At 30.1% G+C, this 20,951-nt stretch overlaps 3 protein-coding genes across 4 annotated transcripts; all 3 read left to right on the plus strand.

The window, feature by feature from the left end:
- Positions 1-5,209: 5,209 nt before the first annotated feature.
- LOC129287809 (UPF0481 protein At3g47200-like) lies at positions 5,210-14,420 on the plus strand. Of its 2 annotated transcripts, XM_054924055.1 has the most exons (5): positions 5,210-5,249; positions 5,284-5,458; positions 10,719-11,132; positions 11,553-12,076; positions 13,382-14,420. In XM_054924055.1, exons 3-5 carry the CDS (start codon positions 10,740-10,742, stop codon positions 14,052-14,054), a joined length of 1,590 nt encoding a protein of 529 aa, XP_054780030.1. In that variant the 5' UTR covers positions 5,210-5,249; positions 5,284-5,458; positions 10,719-10,739; the 3' UTR covers positions 14,055-14,420. The 2 variants fall into 2 exon arrangements, with proteins under 2 accessions (XP_054780030.1, XP_054780029.1); XM_054924054.1 differs by having other exon boundaries at positions 5,210-5,458; positions 10,722-11,132.
- A 1,288-nt stretch (positions 14,421-15,708) lies between these two features.
- Positions 15,709-16,536, plus strand: LOC129289168 (vicilin-like seed storage protein At2g18540). Its single transcript, XM_054925976.1, has 2 exons — positions 15,709-16,036; positions 16,094-16,536. The coding sequence occupies exons 1-2, from the start codon at positions 15,709-15,711 to the stop codon at positions 16,534-16,536; spliced, it is 771 nt and encodes a 256-aa protein (XP_054781951.1).
- Positions 16,537-19,844: 3,308 nt separating this feature from the next.
- LOC129289169 (uncharacterized) lies at positions 19,845-20,927 on the plus strand. The gene has a single exon (XM_054925977.1). The coding sequence runs from the start codon at positions 19,845-19,847 to the stop codon at positions 20,925-20,927; it is 1,083 nt and encodes a 360-aa protein (XP_054781952.1).
- The last annotated feature ends 24 nt before the right edge of the window (positions 20,928-20,951 follow it).

The raw sequence follows: 20,951 nt of genomic DNA on the forward strand, positions 1-20,951 counted from the left end.
CATGCTCCTACTACCTATTCAATCACTTTACAGTCAAGGTAATAAATAAAGAAAGAAAAATTATAAAGGAAATAATGTGCATTGTGAAGCATGCATAGTAGGGGCTATTTTGAAAAGGTAAAATTAAAGGACTTGAAAAATTTAGGAAAGTAGAGGGACAGGAATGAGGCCATAGGTCCTTTTCTATCTTCATGCAACTAAAGTGAAGAAAAGTAGAAGAAATGGTGTCTTACTTCTCTGTTCAAGCATTCACTCAGCTCATTGTCTTTCCAAGTTACAATGGTTGAAAATAGCTCATAAGAGGTTTTTTTTTGTTGGTCTGTCTTACTGGCTTTCACTTTTCATTATTTCTTTATACTTTTTAAGATTTTTACTTCACTTTTTTCCAGTTCTTCCCTTTTGATTTTCTCCTCTTGTGGTTGTCACTTTCTATCACCGTTTTTGGCATTTTTAGGATCTTTTCTCTTTCTTTTTCTTGAATTTTTTTTTCTCAATTCACACCAATTGTTGACCAATGTGCCAATTTTTGATTGGGTTGGCTCAACCTTCAGTTCAATGGTCATTAACAAATCAAAACCATATCCAGTTCCCGATTAGACTAGCTGAACTAGTCGATCTGATTTGGTTTTTAAAACCATGCTAACGATGAAGAGATAGTGAGAAAATGACAAGTTAATGAGGGAGATAATCCTTAATGTTGAGGGACAAAATTAATCCATAAATAAGTTTAGGGTGTCTAGTGACCATTTGGGTAAAGTTGAAAGGCAAAAATAACCATTAACATTTTTATAAAACATCTTTTCAATCCTCTAACTAACTTGCATTGGTGATGAGGAAGGAAAGCTTACTATGATGAAGAAAAAAAATTTCTTATATGCCTAGTTAGATGCATTGTGAGAAAAATGCTTTCTACCATCTGATTATTTCCATTTGAAAACAATTTGTCAAAAATTTAATTTAGAGTATATATATGCATATACATACATTCATACAGACACACTTATTGAAGAGGATAATTAAAAATGGGAAAATAATAATTAAAAACATGTAAAAACATTAATGACACTGGGAGACCTTAAAATATGAAATGTCAAAAAGGACCATAATTTTTATTTGTAATTAAAACATATTAAATTATTGAAATAACATGTTATTCATCAACTTGAGAAATGCTGGCTATGAATTTAAGGAATATTACTTGTGCATATATAGAAAGCCAATTGTGAATGAATAGATAATTTCATAAATATATTGTCACTTGGGAATTTAAAGAGTATCACTTGTGAATTTTTGAAAGTTACTTGTGAACATATAAAAAGTCATTTGTGAATGTATATTAAAAAATATGATAGAGTTTTTAAATTATTGATTTACAATTAAGACTATTCATACTTATTCACAACTGACATATTCATATGTAGTATTCCTAAAATTCACAACTTAATATCCCTTAATCACAAGTTATGTATGAATTCAAAAGACTATCTATTTATTCACAATTCAAATTTCATAAATTTACTATTAACCTTCCAAAAATTGACAAATTACTATTTTTTAATTCACAATAAATTTTATTTAAATTCATGAGTTACATTCCATTAGTTATTTTAATAATTATTTATTTTTAATTACAAATAAAGGCTATGGCCCTTCCCTTTGCAAAAAAAAAAAAAAAAAGACTATAGTCCTTTCATAGCATTTCAATAATTCAATGCCTCCAATTGTCATTAATGTCTTTACAACATCTCTAATTGTCATTTTAAAAAAAAAAATTACTATAGATTTCTTTGTTTTTTTTTTAGTACCAGCCCTTTAAAATAAAAAAAAATCTTATTTAAAGGATTGAAACTCTTATAAGTTACATTAACTTGTCATTATTTTAATTATAATCACTTCCCTGTAATTTTGACTAGCAAATTAGTTGTATAATGGCTGATTCACGTTTTGGTAACATTTAATAATTTCTTAACTGATTTTTTTTTAATTTAATAAAATACAGCTGTAAATCAATCACGTGGGTTGTAATCCCAAGGCCCACCATCGTGCGGCTCAAGAGCCTTGGAATGGCTGGTGAGGCAGGATCATTTTGTTACTTCACCTAACTCCTACTCATCCAATAATTAGTATGACATGTGCAAAAATGTTATAGGTGACGTCACTCAAATTCATCAATTCGATGTTAATATAAAAAAATATAAAACGTAAGGCAAATGACAATGACACCTACGGACTAAAATTCATGACACGTAAATATCGTGAAAGTTTAAAATTTAATTAATTAAGGACTTTGTCTCTTTTATTGAAATAAAAAAGTAATTAATAAAAATATCCTCATTTACATACTTCCTGTGTGTGTCTCTCTGTCTGTATATGTACATATAATATTTTTTAAAAATTTATTTTGTTTTTAAAAATGAGAAGTGTCATGATTTTTTAAGTAATTAAATAGTTTTGTCTTGTCTTAAAAAAAGGAGGGGATATTAATTGATACTTTACCATACACCACATTAATTAAAATTATTAGAAAAAATTAAAAAGTATATTGTAATTTAATGTAATCTTAATTAAATAATAAACTTTTATTAATATATGAGATTTGATTAAAATACTTTATCTAGAGATAAAAAGAGTATAAGTTAAGAATTTACGAAGTTAGATTAGAAAATCAAATGATAAATTAATATATATATATATATATATATTGTTCTTCTTCATTGTGTCCTACAAGGTAGGGATTGAAATGAGTTTAGATCAGCAGGATAGGTTAAGTTTCAGTTTTTTAAGCCTAAAACTTGAACATGGGCTGATCCTCAAATGGTTTGAATAAACCTAGCTTTATAATCAAATGATAAGTCCAGGGTCTCTTCAAAATGAAAGATTAAAAAAAAAATAGAGATGAAGAAAAATGAAAGAATTGCATAATGGGAACAAATATGAGATTATTATTGCTGTTATAAAAAATTATAGAAAATCTAAGAAAATGAGAAGAAAAATGTATAAGCAATCATGTTGTGATCTATTAGGTGCCAGTGGCCGAGCCAGGATTTGAAGTCAGTGATGCAACATAATTTAATTAACAAATTAATAATTTTTTAACAATAATATAATTACATTAAGGATAAAATTGTAATAATATAAGTAGATTACTTTTCATTTTTTAAAATATATATTAAATAGGTTGATATGAACTTTTATGTAAAATATATTCTTCATATCATTTATTTATTATTAAAATATTAGATATTTAATAATTTTTTAAGACCAAATTTTTTTATTTAATTTAGATGGTGCAAAATTTAAAGAATAGAGGATTTAAAGTTGTAAAATTTACATATATAACTTATAATTTTTTTCAGGGAGTGCAATTGCCAACCTTCACTAATGAGTAGCTCTGCGGTGCTGCTACTCTACTAATTGCCATATGCTCATGCAACTCTTCTACATTTTTAAGGGTAAATTATTACACTTATTTTCAAAATTTTATTTTCTCCACTATTCCCATACGTTAGAAGTGGGGGGTGGGTGGCTTTTATAGCCCTGAACTCTTCCCGTACGTTAGAGGTGGTTGATGGGCGGCTTTCACAGCCATTAACTCCTACCATTGTGAAATTTTTTTAACTTTTTTGAATTAGAATTAGAAATATTTATATTTAATGTTTAATTATATATTAAATATAATTATTTTTAATAAAAAATATTTATAAATAAAAAAAATATAGGCGTAAATAAAGACCTTAGTCTAAGATAGTTAAAGTTTAATTTGATTTTGCTTGAAAACCTATTTAAAAAGCTATTTTGTTATGCACTCTTTTACATAGGTTTAGAGGTTTTAAATTAAACCTATCAAGACTTAAAATATTATAAATGACATAAAATATATTATAATATAACACGTTTTTATATTTCTTATATATATATATATATATATATTCTCCGCCCTGGCATGCTTGTGTAATATTATAATAATACATAATTTGTTAAGCATGTCTGTTTTAAATGTCTGTTTGATTGACTTGGAGCTAGTCCTTAATTAAAAAGTTATGGCCTGTTTAAATAAATACTCCCTCTAGAGAACATCTTCTAAGAATATTTGAGTGGTTAATATAGGACAGATTATGTAATATTAATTACATTTTTTTTAATATTATAAAACACATTATGTGATATCAATTACGTTTTTTTAATATTATTCATATTTAAATTTATGACCTATAAGAAAAAAGTGACATTCAAATTTAAATTAAAATTTATTTTAATATGGATAAAATTAATTTTTTTATTTTTTTAAGTTAATAATTTAACAACATCTTTTTATTTTTTTAAAAAATAGTTAAATGTATTTTATAATAAAAATAGAATGGAGCACTTGAGAAGCAAGGTTAAGTCTCGACACTCTGGCAAATCTAAACAAGCATGCTCTCCCCCCCACCACAATCATTCCTCTTCCTTGAAAAAAATCCTTCCACATGCCGAATCCCAAGAAAATTAAATTTTCTCTTTAATAATATTGATGTGAAATATCCGGGCCTTTCGTCTAAGAAATTTATTTATCCTCTCCCATCATAATATAATAACCTCTTCATCTTAAATTATAAAATATTTTAAATTAAATTTTATATATTAATAAATTTCATTAAATACATTTAATAATTTTAAATTTTTAAAATAAAAATATAAATTTTAAAAATATCTAACATTTAATATATTAAAAAAAAGATGAAAATTAATTATAGTGAGAGAAATGATAATATTAAAATTAATATATTTAATAAAATTTTAATCTATTTAAATTTTTTAATATTTTAAAATAAATAAATTCATTTAAAAAAATTTTATAATTTAAAACAGAAAGAATATAAGATATTTTTAAAAAATTCCGTTTAATTCAAAATTAAAGATAATAGGTAATTTTTTATAATTATTTTTAACTATATTTTTATTTTATTTATTATTTTTAAAAAATAATGTATTAAAATTTTAGTTATCATTATTAAAATATTTATATAAAATATTTAGTTAAAATGAAATTAAAAAAATGTAATTTTTTTAAAAAAATTAATAATTTAACTAATTTTGTTGAGAATTATAAACTAGTTGTCAATATTTTATATTTTAATAAAAAAAAGTATTATTCATCTCCTGCCACCAAAAAGATCTATTTAACGTCCTGGCACCATATTGCTTCGTCTTCTATACCATCCAACAGAGATCCTGAGATCCACAGATCCACACCCACACACACACACACACACACACACACTCTCTCTCTCTCTCTCTCTCTCTCTCTCTCTCTCTCTCTCTCTCTCTCTCTCTCTGTCTTTCTCTCAACACTTTCTCTCTCTATCTATCTCCCTCAAGAGATTCACAGAAATTAAGCCCTGCAACTCAGATTTCAGACTATACTCGGCCAACACAACACAAAGATCATTTTCCGAGAAGAGACAACAAACTGTTCCAGGTTCAGAAATCTTTCATATCCGCCCTCCTTGTTTTTTTCTTTTCCTTTTCTTTTTTTGTTCTTTTGTTTTTGAAGAAATGTAGAAACTTAGTTTTACCTAAGAAATGTAGAAACTTTTTACTGGGTTTTATGTTATTTCTTCCTATTGCATCTATGCTCTTTTTTCTCTGTTTGTTTTTGTTTCTCTTTTTCTTCTTCTTTGATGATCCATTTTTACATTCTATAGCGTTTACTATGGGACTGGAAACCCTTAAAATTACTGTGAGGGATTTCTTTGTATCTATTGTTAGCTCAGCTGCTGCCAAAATAATATTAAGTTTTTAATTTTTAATGGAAAAAATTAAACTGACTATTAGTTAACTTAAAATATATGAAATAAACAATATTTTATCAAATAAATAGAAAAATAAAATGAGAGAGAGATTAATGTAAGTTGGATCTCTCAATAGCAATATGTCTGAGGTTGAGAAAATTAAACACAATTAGAAGAAACGTTTACAAAGCGGAACAGAACTTTGATGAAATTTATTAAATAAGGTATAATTAGGGGAAAAACAGTTAACCAAATCTTAACTTTCTAATTTTTTTTTTTTTAAAGATAAAAAGTCTACACAAATGATGTAATGTATGACTTTTATTTTCCCCCCCTGTTTTTCAGAAAAGCAGGGACTACCAGCTATATAGTGGTAGCGGTAGTGGATAATAATCTTCGTTCTTTTCAAGTTAACCATTATTAGTCCTTTTGCTTCTGATAAATATGCAAACTCAGGTACTGAACAATTCCCATGTGAATTGGCCCAAAAAAAAAAAAAAACAGTTCCCACGTGTCTCTACTCTTCATCTTCTTCCTCCTTTCTCCATTTTTCATCTTTACTATCTCAGGGAAGCTTGACCTTGCCAAGCTAAGAGATGCAGAGAGGAACAGAGGAGGAATATGTGAAGCTGCCAGCTGTTGCAAATAGCCTCTATTATTCATCATTATATTGTCTTCTTTGTTCTTTCTTCATCTTCGGCTTCCTCGTCTTTTGCCATCTTCTAGTCTTCCTTTTCGGCTGTTCTTTTTTTTTTTTTTTTAACTGTACTTCTCTCTTCTTCATCTCCTATCTTTTAATTTTTCCTTTCCTTTTTCAGTCTTCTTCTTCTTCCTTCTTCTTCTTCTTCTTCTTTTCTTTTTCTTTGTTTGTTTTTTTCTCCCCCTCTTCTTGTCTGGCAAAACTCGTGAACCGGCCGGTTTTACTTACTAGGAACAATTATACTCAAGCACGGCTCAAGAAAGTTACTCTTGAGCGGTCCTTGTATGCGATTTCCTCCACCTATTTGCGCCGGGATGGAGTCAGGATTTAATAATAAAGAGAGATGAAAATAAAAGGCTTACTTTTTTCAGAATATAAGTTATTTTTTAAAAGATTTCTTTAATTTAAAATATTGACAATTAGACAGGTATTATATGTTTTTTTAATTATATTCTTATTTTATTGAGTATTTAATGATAATATTTTAAATAAATCAAATATTATATTTATTATACTTGAGCGCAGTTGAAAAAATATGAAAAATTTTAAGAAATCAAGATTTTAACCACTTTTTTAAAAGTATAAATTAATTAATAATGACAAATGTTATGATCTAGAGTATATATTACCAAGATTTCATAAACTTTGGGGATATGTAATCTCTATATAATTCTAAGAAAAATTTAAAAATTAGGGGACCATGATCCCCTGCTGACCCCTCCTTACCTTCGTCCCTGCTTGCCTTGGTCTGTTGACTGATTCCCAATGTCCTTAACTCAATTGGCTTCTCCTGGATAGGGCTATAGGCTAGTTCCTACTTCCTAGACCGGTAGGTTCTCATCTGGGTTTTACATTGTTAATTCGAAATAACTCTATCGTTGAAGAAAATATCCTCGGACAGGATATATTATCCATTGTGATTTAATGATTATTTTATATTCATTAATTTTTATTAAGATATTCATTAGTTATTATTTCCCTCTCACACAATTTGCAAGTTTTTTTTTAAATTTTATAAGTTAACTTTTACACATTTTCTAAAAATTTATAACTTAACTACTGTATTTGTTATTTTTAAGTAAACAAGTATTTTATATTAATTATAAAATTTTTGAAGGAGAAGTTACAAATTTTGGAGAAAAACTTACAAATTATCACATTATTTGAAGAACTTAATTGATATTACTTTTTTTTATAAGGTACTTATTCATAATTTTATGAATCCATTTTTTTAATAATTAAGATTATTTTCTATAATTTTTTGTGTCAACCAACACTTTAACTTTTTTAACAATAAAGTATCTGGTACATCATTTTTAAATGTTAAAGAAAAAAATTATACCATATATAAAATTAAAATATTAGATATTCTTGAATAAATAATTGAGGCAAAAATACATTTTAACTCACTTTTTAAATAAAATAAAAAGTCTAGACAACCATGTAGCAACGAAGTAGAAGGTCCAACATAATGCAATGGTCTAGAGTATAAACCCAATATGATGAAATGTACGTTTTTTTTTTTGTGCCATGTAGGACCAGCTACATGGACATCGGATAATGATATTCTTTCTTCTTTAGTTGGATAATGATTAAAGTTGATAATTTGAGTCGAGTCTAATGGATTCGCTTAAACTCGCCTGAAAAAAAATTAAGGTCAGACTTAAAAAAATATACTTTTTAATGTTCAGATCGGGTTTGGACTTGACCCAAATATTCGAATAAAAAAATTTTATTTTTATAAAATATATTAAATATAATAAATATTAATTAATTAATTAAGTTTTAGATTATTTTATACTAAAATACTATATATTTGAGTCCTATACATCATTTAAGTATCAAAAAATATATTTTATATTTTTTATAAAAAAAATAATTAATTTTAAAGTGAAAAAATTAATTAAAAATGATTTTAAAAATAAAAATTCAGGTACTCGGGCCGCTCGAAACTTGAAGGAATTTGGGTCGGGTTTAGCTATTCGGGCTTTTCAAGGAGTTGGCCTTGTTTAGGTTCGGGCCTGTTTGGGTTGGGTTTATTCGGGCCAAGCCCGAATAGCCTAGCCTGCTCGAATTCTCAGCTTTAATAATAATCTTCTAGTTACTCTTTTCATCTAAAAAATGTAAGGTATTTTTTAAAGAGTTAGACGTTTAAAAATATAAGGCACTTTTAATTTTTTGAAGTGTAATAATTTTTTTTTAAAAGTGCCCTTATTGATAATGACTTTATATTTATTGTAAAGTGTTTAATAGAGATAAATATAAAAAATAAAATTAATTAAAAATAAATCATTATTTTATTAAAAATAAATTTTAATTAAAAATATTTATATTTTTATGGAGGAATAACTTTCATTCCATGAGTCTTTTGCTTCGGACCAGGGGTCTCTCCCTTTCTTTTTCTTTCTTTTCCTCTACTTCTCTCATCTCCACCATTCAATTTTTTTAAATAAAAAAATTAATAAATAATGAAAACGAAAAAAATAAAAAAAAATGAAGGAAAAAAAAAAGTGAAGAGATCTCACTTCCTTTTACTTCTGCACTTGCAGAAGACTCCAAAGCACTCAACAGCTCCCTCGTTAAATATAGTTGTAATAATCACACGCCGATGTCTCCATTGAGGTAGGCCATGTAGTACTGAGGAGTGTGCATGTGAAGCTGCTGTTGCCAAGTGTCTCTATACCACTGTTCATCCTTGTCTTGTCTTCTTTTTTGTTCTTTCTTCATGCTCTATCTTTTCCATTCCTTCTTTGGAGTCTTCTTGCTTTTTTTTCTCTGGTTGACTCAGCTGCTTTTACTGGTTTATCCTGGTTTGTTGACTGTTCCCCATGCACCTCCAATTCCTTGGCCAGTTTTGGACTGACAGGTTCCGGTAGGAACCGGTTTCGCTGCTGAGCACGATGGTGCTCATCATCCACCAAAATTTAAACCATTTAATTTGGATGATTCAAATTTTTTTAATTTTAATTTTATATTTTATAAAAATAAAATTTATAATTTTTTTATAAATATATTCACCATCAATCTGGACAGTATTGATTCAATCTAAAATTTTGAGTAATTCAATTTAATATTATAATTTTCATAAACTGACTATTTAAATGTACTCTGGACAATACGGATTTAATATTAAATTTTTTTAATAATTTTTTATCTTATTACATTTTTAATATTATTATTTTAATAAATATACAATTAAAATAAAAATAAAAACTTTAAATCTAGACCTTATAGATAAAAGTTTAATATTAAATTTAGACTGTCCAGAATACATTTAGATAGTTAATTTATAGAAATTATAATATTAAATTGAATCATTTAAATTAAATCAGAACTATACAAATTGATGATGAATATATTTATAAAAAAATTATAAATTTTATTTTTATAAAATTAAAATTAAAATTAAAATTAAAAAAATTTGGACCATCCAAATTAAAATCTGGATGGTCCAGATTTTGGTGGATGATGAGCACCACGGTGCTCAGCAAGCTACTAAGCACCGAAACCGGTTCCGGTTTTGATATGGGTTTTAAGTTACTGTATATTCCAATAACTCTGTTCTTGTTGCCAAAATAATAATAATAATAACAATAAAATAACTCTATCTTTGAACAAAATATCCTCACCTCCTCCTTTTTTCTCCCTCTCTCCTAATCTATGTGAACTACTTTTGTCCTATTTTATAAGATATTTTGTTTATAAAGAATAAATTTAGATGAGTTAGGTTGTGATTATCAAAGTAAGAGTATGCTTTTAGGTTCAACGAGTACCTACAAAAATATATACAAAGTACCCATCAATAAAGTTATTACATCGGCAATTGAATTTTAAACCCATAACCTTATGGATTATATGATCAAAATTCTTGCAACTAGACCAACCTTTGTTAGCCTTATAAGACATGTTTTGATAAGAATATTGCGAATACCAATGAAATCGATTAGATAAAACTTGAAATTTTAATTTTTCTATGAACATCAAAATACACCTTTCATTTAGTAAGAGAGACAGCGGAACATATATATTTAAGTAGTGTAACAATTAGACGTAATTTTGAAATGATTTTCATTAGTGAATCACTTTTTTTTTTCAAAGCATCTTACATGACAACAAATGACTACCAAAAAAAAAAAACAATTGTGGAGCAGATGGAGTACTTATTTAGCTCCTACATTTATGAGTAGAGTTTATATATATATATATATATATATAACGGCTTTCTTCTTCTGTCATTTGGCTAATAGCAGGTTGGGATTCAATATTCAATGGGATCTAATATAAACATCTCCGGTTCATCAAATCTTAAGTATGAGATAGTGAAAGAAATTATGATCGATATAAAAACTGAACCGGAAGATCCGATGATGAACGCAAGCAAGTGTAACAACATCTACAGAGTCCCATGCAATCTTCGGAAGCTGAATAAGGATGCCTACACTCCTCAGTTGGTTTCAATAGGACCACTTCACTATGGTCGGAAAAAGCTAAGACCAATGCAAACGCACAAACTTCACTACTTGAATCTCTTCATCGAGGAACGTCTCAAGGGCAAAATCGAAGCGATGGACAAGTTCAAGGACTTCCTTAAAGAAAAGGAACGAAAAATACGCCAATGCTATGCAAAAAAGCTGTTCTGCGGGAAAAAGTTGGTGGACTTGGTACTGTTAAATTTTTTATACTTTATATTAAATATGTTCTAAAATAGTCTATTTCACCAAAATAGCTAAAGTCATTTGGTTTGACATATCCTAAGTTTTATACATTTTTTGATCTATCTTCTAATTCTAGATATGGGAATTCATTTATCTTTAATAATCCATCTACTACTTTTTTCTTCAATTTTCTTATTCTTGTAGTCTCAAAAGCTTTAAATTTATTCAATCTTCTTCTTCTTTTTCTCTTTCAACTTTTTTTTTTTCTCTCTCACCAATATGTTAAATTCTTTATATTATATACACTTAAGGATACTCTATTTTACCAAAATAGTTTAAGCTATTTGATTAAATACATTTTAAATTTTATCTTTTCATAATCTATTTTCTAATTTTTAGACGTAAGACTTATTTTATATCTAACAGGTACTACTGGATTCTGTATTCATCATGGAACTATTTCTGAGGATTCAGAGGAGAAGAAAAGAAGAGGGTGATGATAATAATGTTGATGTACCAAAACAAACATGTTTATCATGTTGCTGTACCGAAATCGGATGTGATGGTAATCATGGTGCAGTATCGAAACAAACAAGTTCAGATGATGATGATGTTATACTGAAACAAACTTGGCTGAACAAGAGTATCCAGAGAGACTTGCTTCTGCTTGAAAACCAGATTCCATTGTTCATCTTGGAAGAGCTATACAGCTCTGTTGTCCCTGAGACTGATAAGCAGCGTGACAAATTCATTGAGGTCGCCTACGATTACTTCGAGTGTTTTCATCCTTATGAAAAAATCAAAGATGAAAAACAAGATTCAGATCATCCCAATCCCTCAGGAAACAACAATAATTTAGATTCTGATTCGCAAAAGAAGCCCTCATTCAGGTTTGAACGACTGAAGAAGAACTGGAGAAATGATCCTGCACATTTCACTGATTTGATAAGGTACGTACTTCTATTATCTCCAAAAGCACTATATTAATTTTCAATAATAATCATAACATTCAATTGCTGTTTATTATGCATACAATTAATTTTTTTTAAAAAAAAGGAATAGTGATTTTGGCTGTATGATACTTACATATTGTTACATTCCTATTATTATAATTAGATCTAGAATATTTTGTATAGTTTCTTTAAAGGTAGATGAGAAAATTACTTTTTGAATTTTAGGTTTAATAGCACCATAGATATTCGTATATTATGAAAATTATTTTTTTTAACTTTTGAAAATGGTGGAATCTGGCTCCTGCTATTAATAAAAATTAACTTTAACTGTTAGTTGATCAAAAAATAACAGAAAAGGACATCAAAAATTACAAAAAAAGACCAAAAAAATGATAAAAAAGAACCAACATTTTTTGGGGTTCTTTTCTATAATCTTTGAGATTCTCATTGTAATTTTTGGGTTTTTGTTTGTAATTTTTGAGATCTTTTTCTGCCATTTTTTGATTAACTGACGATCAAAGTTGTTAATGGCAGAGGCCAGATTGCACATTTTTTTAAAAGTTAAGTGAATAATTTGCACTTGCACATTAAATGAGTAAAGGGTTCATGGTGATATTGGACTTAAAGTTCATGAAGTGATTTCCTTATTTACCATTTCTTTGATAATTTAATCTTTATGGTTTAAAAATTTATAAATAAGTTCAGGTTTTATATGGATGGCTTTTCTTCATTTACATTTCCCTCTGTTTCCCTATTGTGCATGACACATCTCAACCATTAGATCAAATTTTAAACAAGTTAGATTTAATATTTACAAAATATCTTTTTAATAATTTCACTAAAGTCTTGAACAATTCAAATCATGTTTCAGCAGGTTGGAATTATTTCTTTATTTGTTATAATTTTATATTTTAATAATAGTTTTATAAAATACAAAATTCAGACGGTTTAATATTTGATCAGATGTGTCATTTAGATAAAGTATAGGGAAAAACTAAATAAAAAGAAGCTTCCAGGTTGCTTATTAAAAAAAAAACAAAGAAAAGAAAGAAAGGGGGGAAAAAAAAGAAGCTTGCAGGTTTTATAACACATGACCTGCCCTTGGGAACATTGATGAAAATTTAATGGCAGAATCTAAATAAATAACAACTTCATTAATTATAAATTTTGGGAACGAAGGTGCAGACAAAAAATTAAGTAAAATTATTAAGAGAACTAATTGATACATATGCCATATTGATATGACAAATAGTAATAATAACAACAAACTGACAAATTCTTGCAAGGATTTTATTTGACCAGGTACTTTTACCTTTCTAAGGAAGTGGCTAGTCCTGAAAAAGTGTCGTCCTCTTGTGTTTTGAGGACTGCAACCAAGTTGCGGGAATCTGGAATAAGCTTTGAGAAAGTCACTGATCGATCCTTAGTTGACATAAAGTTGGAGAAAGTTAAAATCTTGAGTTGGTTTCTGTGCTTGGGTTGTCTACCAAAATCCTCGTACTTCAAAGCTCGTTTGCAAATCCCACAGTTAAAAGTGGATGACACAACAGAATGTGTTCTAAGAAACCTCATAGCCTTTGAGCAGTGTCACTATTCGGATCAACCTTACATCTGCAACTATGTCTCTCTCATTGACTCTCTCATTCACACCAAAGATGATGTTGAATTGCTGGTTGAGAAGGAAGTCATTGTCCATGAACTTGGGAGTGACACGGAAGTGGCGACTCTGGTGAACAGTCTCTGCAAACATGTTGTGGCGGACAAGACATGCTATAGAAAGATTATAGATGAGATGAATAAACAATACCAGAATGAATGGTATCGTACTATGGCTTCATTGAGGTTGGTATACTTCAAAGACGCTTGGAGAGCAAGTTCTACTTTGGTTGGAATTGCTGTCCTTGTATTCACAATTTTCAACTTTTGCCGAGTTGTCAAATTGGTCCTCGAGCTCGATCAAAGGCGACCTAATTGATTAGTCGTGATGTAGCATGGCATCTTTGAACTAAAATGACAGTATCATGTGATAAATAACGTGAGAGGATCTTCATGGAGCCTTTTTCAACGATTTCTTAGACGAGGTTGTCTTCTTGCTGGTGTTTTGTTCAGAGTTTGGTGAATGATATGTAATCTTAGTAATATATAGTGGATATGTCTAAATCTGAATGAAAAAGTTCAGGAGTGCGTCTTCAATATCTGTTGTATTAATAAAGCATTCATGGTGCTAAGCTACTTTACTTCTGTGAGATTTCTTATTGACCTGGATTCTAGTTGTCAATGGTTATGCTAGTAGTATCATCATTATGAGCAAGGATAAGACAGTATTTTAACATTTTATTTATAGCTGTGTTTATCCACTTTTTTGTTTCATAGTTTCTCTTCAGATGCAGCCTCTTCTATGGAGTTCTGATTCATTATTGACAAATATTTTCATGCGGGTATTTCTTTCCTTTAATTAAACTTAAAGATAAAAAACTTTAAAATTTTTAGAAGGATTTACAAGTCTTTATTTGGTTTTGGGACGATACGTAAGGTGTAAAAGCTTATTCTTCATAAATTTGCAACTAATTGAAAGCTCGAATTTTGGCCCTTGTGGATCTGGAAGTCTTGGAAGGACATTAAGATGTGTCATTGATGCGCCTCAAAAATGCAAATGCTCCCGCTAGTGCATGGGCCTAAAAGGGATGGAACCAGTCTTCAGGTTGAGGGGAGCCAATTTTTGTTAATATATATATATATATATATATGTATGTATATATGTATGTATGTATGTATGCATATACTCCTTCTATTAAAATATATAAGATATATTTAATCAAATCATACCTTTAAATAAATTGACACTGTGAACACTGTATTTTGTCCAGACATTTTCTAAATTTAACAAAAATAAAAATAAGTAACCAAAAAAATATAAAAATGCAAAATAAAATTTAATCCTTTTAAGATTATATTTTCAAAACAAAAAAATCTAATTTAATTGATAGGGCTTAATTTTATCTTTTTGATTAGGATTTTATTTCTTTTAGCTCATTAAAATAAAAAAAATTTATTTAAATCTTTTAAAATCTCTCCCAAATTATCTCAAATATTTAAAAAAATAATTAAGTATCAAGGGAATTAACTTTTCTATCCTTAAATCTTATTTTTCATTAAAATTAAAAATATAACCTTAATCTAAAAAAAAAGAAGACATTAATTCAAAAATATATATATAAGGCTGTGGTGAAACGCACAGCCTTTCACCACAGCTAACAGCAGACGTCTTCAGTGCTGATCAGGGAGGAAAGAAAACAGAAACACGAGCAGAAACACACAACAGTTACGCAGAAGCATACCAGAGAAGCAAGCACAGAACAAAAAAAAAAAAACAGAAAAGAGAGCCAGACGTGCACGAAGACAGCAAAAGGAACAGGAAGTAGAACACAGCCAGATGCAGACATGAATGCACACATACTTTCGGCCATGCAGCAGAAACAGTAGAAACAGAAACACGAAACACCAGTAAAAGAACACGTGCAGCAGGAAAAGATAGAGCCAGAGAATATAGCACCAACACACATGAAACTCACGTAAAGAAAACTAGAATGCAAATATGAGCAGAAGCATGCAGAAACGAAAACACAAAAATGCAGAAAGTAAATACAGAACAAAAAGAAAAGCCAGACACATGCAGACAAAATAGAAACACGCAGCAATACACATGCAGAAGCACAGAAGGTAGAAGGAACACACACAGAAAAAAAAGAGACGATGTACACAGAAAATGCACAGAAAGGAAACAGAAAAGTGCACGCAAACACAAAGGAGACAGAGCAGTGAGCACACACGTAAACACAGTAGCAGAAAAAACAAGATACACAGCTACGCATGCACAGGAAAAACGGCAAAAAAACAGAGCAGAGAAAGAGCAGCAGAAAAGGAGAGAAAGAGGAAGCCGAGAGGGAAAGACTGAGAGTATAAAAGAGTGTCCAGACTAGGAGAGGAGGGGGGACAAAAAATGTTGAAAAACAGAGCAAGAAAAGAAGAAAAAAAACCTGAGGACGGTGACTGAGAAGAGAGGACCGAAGAACGTGATAACAGAGAAAGAGAGACCGAAAGTCGTGAGAAAGAGGCTGAGGAGGAAGGAACTGACTTGCTGGAAAAAAGATAGAAGAAACCAGGACAGAAATGCAGAAAACAGAGCACGAAAGAACATAAGAGGAGAGGAAAAGGAGACCGAGGAGAGTTCAAAAAATAGAGACAAGAGAGGAGGTGACGGTGGAGCTTCTTTTTTTCTGGAAAAGCTAAGAGGGAGAAGGAGCTATTCTGGCTGGAGGAAACCGAGAAGGAGAGGACCGAAGGACGTGAAACAGGGACTGAAAGAGAAGGAGCCATTCTGGCAAGCTGAGGAGACGGACGGAGAAGAGAGAGAGCTCGAAAAAACAGAGACTGTCATCCATAAGCAGAAAAAATAGAAACCAAGGGAGAAGAAACAGATACGTCCGACAAAGAAAGAGAGTCCGAGCTTTCTAAAAAACAAAGAAATCGAGAGAAGGAAGGAAACCGGGAAGAGACGGAGAGACAGAGTTCTTCTGGTTCAAAACGGTAAATGTTTTGTTATGTATTGTGCAGATTTTAGTCACGTAGTGATTTTCTCTCCCATGCTCTCTTATCTAGTTGCCATGAATAATTTAATTTTGACCTGATCTTTGTGATGTTTTGACAAAATAAAAATAAAAAAAATAATAAATAAATAAAGTGATTTTTTTAAAAAAAAAAGTAGAGAAGAGGGATGGAGAAATTATAAATAAAGTTTTGCTTGCTAGCCTGATATAATTATAGGCATATTCTGATTATAACTTTTCCTCAAACGATATATAAAAAATGTTTTCTGTGGTCATTAGGCTAAATTTTGGAATTGAATTTTTAAATATGTTATAGTATGAAAGAGGATATAAATGGGTGGTGTCATGGCTTTGACCCTTGTACCAGCAGAGGCTTTTGTTTGTTTATAACATCCCTTCTTTATTTGTATGCTCATTACGTTGCTAGAAGAGAGTTCCATTTTTAGCTATTTTGAACTTCATAATTGAAATCCTACAAAAAATAAGAGAGTATATATTTGTTACTTATTTGTCGTAAGGAGTTTTAAGAATTTTTGCAGGCATCTAGAATGATCTCATATCGTGTAAATTAATAGGATTTCGCAGGTATAGAGATCCAATTTATATTAAGCACTCAAGGGTTTTAATGACCCACCATAAAAATTAACTATCTTTTCATAATCTAAAAACAAATTTATGTAAGTTCCATGTAAGATTACGAGAATCTTTGTAGGGACTTAAATTAATCACATTATCGTGTGGGATAATAAATTCTCGCAGATATAGTGATTATCCATTTTTATAATAAATAAATAATTTTTGTAAATAATCATATAATATACAATTTAAGAAACTTAATTAACCAAATTAATATATTTAAATTGTAACCATATTTACCAATTATATCTTTAGGTCATGTGAGATTTTTGAATCTCCGTAGGCTTCTAAAATCATCGTATTATCGTGTGAGTCAATAAGACTCTGCAGATATAACGATTTAGTTTTTAAAATATATATACATATATATTATATAATTAATTAAATCAATTAATTAAATTTAATTCCTGTATCGTGTGAGATTTTAGAATCTCCGTAGATATTTAGGATAATCATATTACCGTATAAGTCAATAAGGCTTTGCAGGTATGATGATTAAAATTCTTCAAAACATGTATATACACACTTAAAATATATTTTTAATACTTAAAATATACATAAGAATAAATAAATAAATTAAATTGCCAAACTCTTCTATCGTGTGAGATTTCGAAATCTCTGCAGATATTTAGAGCAATTGCATTACCGTATAAATTAATAAGGTTCTGCAGGTACTGCAATTAAATTCCCAATCACAAAATAAAAAAATAATTTTTAAACCATTTTCTTTTCTTTAACTCAAAATTCAAAAATTGAGAAAATAATTAAAATTAAATTACTTTTTGCAATTTAAAACACACATCAAAATTTCAGAAATTGTTTTATTTGCAAAAGGGTGAATTATTTCTAATTAATTTTTCTTCAAAAAATATTTTCACTAATAATTTTTAAGCCCGAACTACGTGGACTTTGATCCCCATCACAGGGTACGTAGGCCTCAGAGTTAGATTCTGAGTCAAGTCCGTCCTCCCTCGTAAATAAATAAACATTTTTCACTCAATTACAATCATTTTTATATCAGACACATGAATATAAAAGAGATAATTAAAATAATTTTAAAACCATATTAATAGAGCACAACAAACTTCAGGTAACCGTTCTCATGAACAGGTGTTGTGGGGTGCCTAACACCTTCCCCACACTCAACCGACTCCCGAACCTATTCTCTAATTTCGCAGATCACCCTTATCCTCCTTTTAATTGGTTTCCTGAGATTTACCTCAAAATCTTGGTGGCGACTCCTCATTCGATCCGGTTCCCGCCGCGAAGGCCGGGACCTCTGCTCGCGTGCCGTCCACGTCGCATTTTTCCGGGTGCGACAGTTGGCGACTCCACTGGGGACAATATGAGAGTCAAGCCTGTATAAATTTGTTGAGCTCAAAATATAATATGGTTTTTCTTTTATTATTATTATCCCTTTTAATTTGTGTGGGCTTTTTCCCTTTCTTTTCCTTTTTTTTCTTTCCCTCTCTTTTTTGATTCTTATAACATGTCTTAGGATAGATAACATGCGGAATAAACCTTAAGATAGATGACTTTTATTTGTACATATATTTGTTTCTCTATTTGATCTGATTAAAAGTTGGGAGTTGGGTAGCATATGAGAATAAGATAATATGCTTGCATGCTCTCATCACACACTATACACTTACACAATTTGACACACACATATTTTGGGCCCTATACTCGGGTCTGTGAGTACCATAGGATAGTAGAGGTTAGTAGTGGTTTCCCTGTGGAGCTTTTGAACTCTCGGAGGTTACCATGAATACCTCACCCAAGCTGTTACTTGCTTAGTAAATTTAGTCCCTGTAGAGCTCATGTTCTCAGAGGGCTACAATTATTAAGTAAGGTCTTCACCTTTGTGTGAGGGCATCTTGGGAGCCTTTTAGGAATATACATCTACCCGTGAATTACACGTTTCAGACAACAGCTAGTAGCCAACCATTCTAGTGAGCACCCGATTATGAACTTAAGTCTCCTTGAATAGGACACAGGATGAGAGTATTGATCTTTTATTGCATCATTGTCATAGCATGTCATCATAAAGTATTCGCATTTTTATTTTATAAAAAAAAACCACAAATTAAATAATTTCTCTTGTCATTGAGTTATTTCATTTTTAAAGTTGAGACTTTAGCCATGTGTCAGTTTTAGCTGCACGTAGGCTAATTAATCCCTTTCTCCCTATGGGGCAATAAGCACATTGAGGAGAGAATGGATTTTCTCCTTGCATATCTATTATCAAAATCATTTTTACCATTTTTTTTCTCTTTTCTCAAAAATAAGATTGTAAGGCTAAACCTTTCAACATTAATCATGTAGAGGATTTAACCCTCTCGTCCATTAATTGTTTACTCCATCTCCCTATGGTGCAATAAGTGTCTAGAGGAGAGGGTTTTCAAAAAAAAGGAGTCAGATAGCTTGCTAAAATTATGAGAATTGTATATTATTAACTTTTGTTTTGATTAACAGGAACTGTGAGTTATCCAGAATCTTTGTGAAATTGGCATAAGGGATAAATGGCACTCGAAGGTAGTACAAATCTAAGTCACACTGGAAAGTTATATCAGGGAAAAGGGATCAAATTATCTGTAAAAGTTGAGCCGCTGGAAACCTTAATTGAGTTGAGCCGTCATATCAAAGGGAAGATTATGCAAGATTTTAAAAGGAAATATGGAAATATCTTGGATCTTCTGTCAGTCACAATACATAATGATGCAATAATGGAATTAAGCCAATATTGGGATGCCTCGTTAAGATGTTTCACATTTCAAGACTTCCAAATGGCACCGACTTTAGAAGAATATGGAGAAATTTTGAGAATGCCCCTTAAGGAGAACATGGCAGTATATCTTTATCCTGGGTATTTACCATCTCGAGGTACGATAGCGAAAATTTTGGAAATTCCTAAGGAAAAGGTACGAATGGTTTGCCCAAGACAAATAGAGGGAGTCTCAAGAGCTGACGTAGAAGCCCACTTGAAAGTTTTGGCAGGAAAAGAGGCTTGGGTTATGTTTTGTAGAGTCTTTGCCTTATGCATATATGGAATAATCCTGTTTCCATCATCAATTGGCATAATTGATTTAGGAGCCATTGGTGTATTCCAAATGATGGAATACTATAACGTGAATCCGGTACCAGCAATCTTGGCAGAAACATACTTGACCTTAACTCAATGTCATAATAAAAGGAAAGGAAAGATCAATTGTTGTATTGCTTTATTGGATTTATGGATGCTTGGTCACCTTTATGGAAAGACGCTTCCTTTCAGAAAGAAGAACGACTCAGACAGTAATCCACTCATGTCTTTTAAAGACCAATTCATGATTGACGGAATGAGCTACATGGATTGGAAAAGAACCTTCTCAGAACTTAAAGAAAGTTCTATCTTATGGAAACTAGACTGGTGGTGGAAAGAGGAGATTATTTACCATTGTGGTGACTTTTCGAATGTGCCTTTAATGGGACCCAGAGGGTGTATCAACTATAACCCTTCCTTAGCGTTAAGGCAACTGGCCTATAAGCAAAATGTTCCTTCTAAGAAAGAGGTGCAGGAGTTATACTTTCTACATAAGGAGGATGGGACAAAGTTATCAAACTAGAATGTCAAAGAAGCATGGCAAAAG

This window comes from Prosopis cineraria, unplaced genomic scaffold, assembly GCF_029017545.1.
Source record: "Prosopis cineraria cultivar Desert tree isolate PC_DT_omini unplaced genomic scaffold, ASM2901754v1 PC12, whole genome shotgun sequence".
NCBI lineage: Eukaryota > Viridiplantae > Streptophyta > Magnoliopsida > Fabales > Fabaceae > Prosopis > Prosopis cineraria.

Excerpts from the sequence above, each read along its gene's own strand:
- LOC129287809 (XM_054924054.1), top strand. The coding sequence starts at position 10,740 with ATGGGATCTAATATAAACATCTCCGGTTCATCAAATCTTAAGTATGAG. Across the intron at positions 11,133-11,552 it reads GGAAAAAGTTGGTGGACTTG|GTACTACTGGATTCTGTATT; the intron begins GTACTGTTAAAT and ends TATATCTAACAG. Across the intron at positions 12,077-13,381 it reads CATTTCACTGATTTGATAAG|GTACTTTTACCTTTCTAAGG; the intron begins GTACGTACTTCT and ends TTATTTGACCAG.
- LOC129289168 (XM_054925976.1), top strand. The coding sequence starts at position 15,709 with ATGCAGAAAGTAAATACAGAACAAAAAGAAAAGCCAGACACATGCAGA. Across the intron at positions 16,037-16,093 it reads CCGAGAGGGAAAGACTGAGA|AGCAAGAAAAGAAGAAAAAA; the intron begins GTATAAAAGAGT and ends GTTGAAAAACAG.
- LOC129289169 (XM_054925977.1), top strand. The coding sequence starts at position 19,845 with ATGGCACTCGAAGGTAGTACAAATCTAAGTCACACTGGAAAGTTATAT.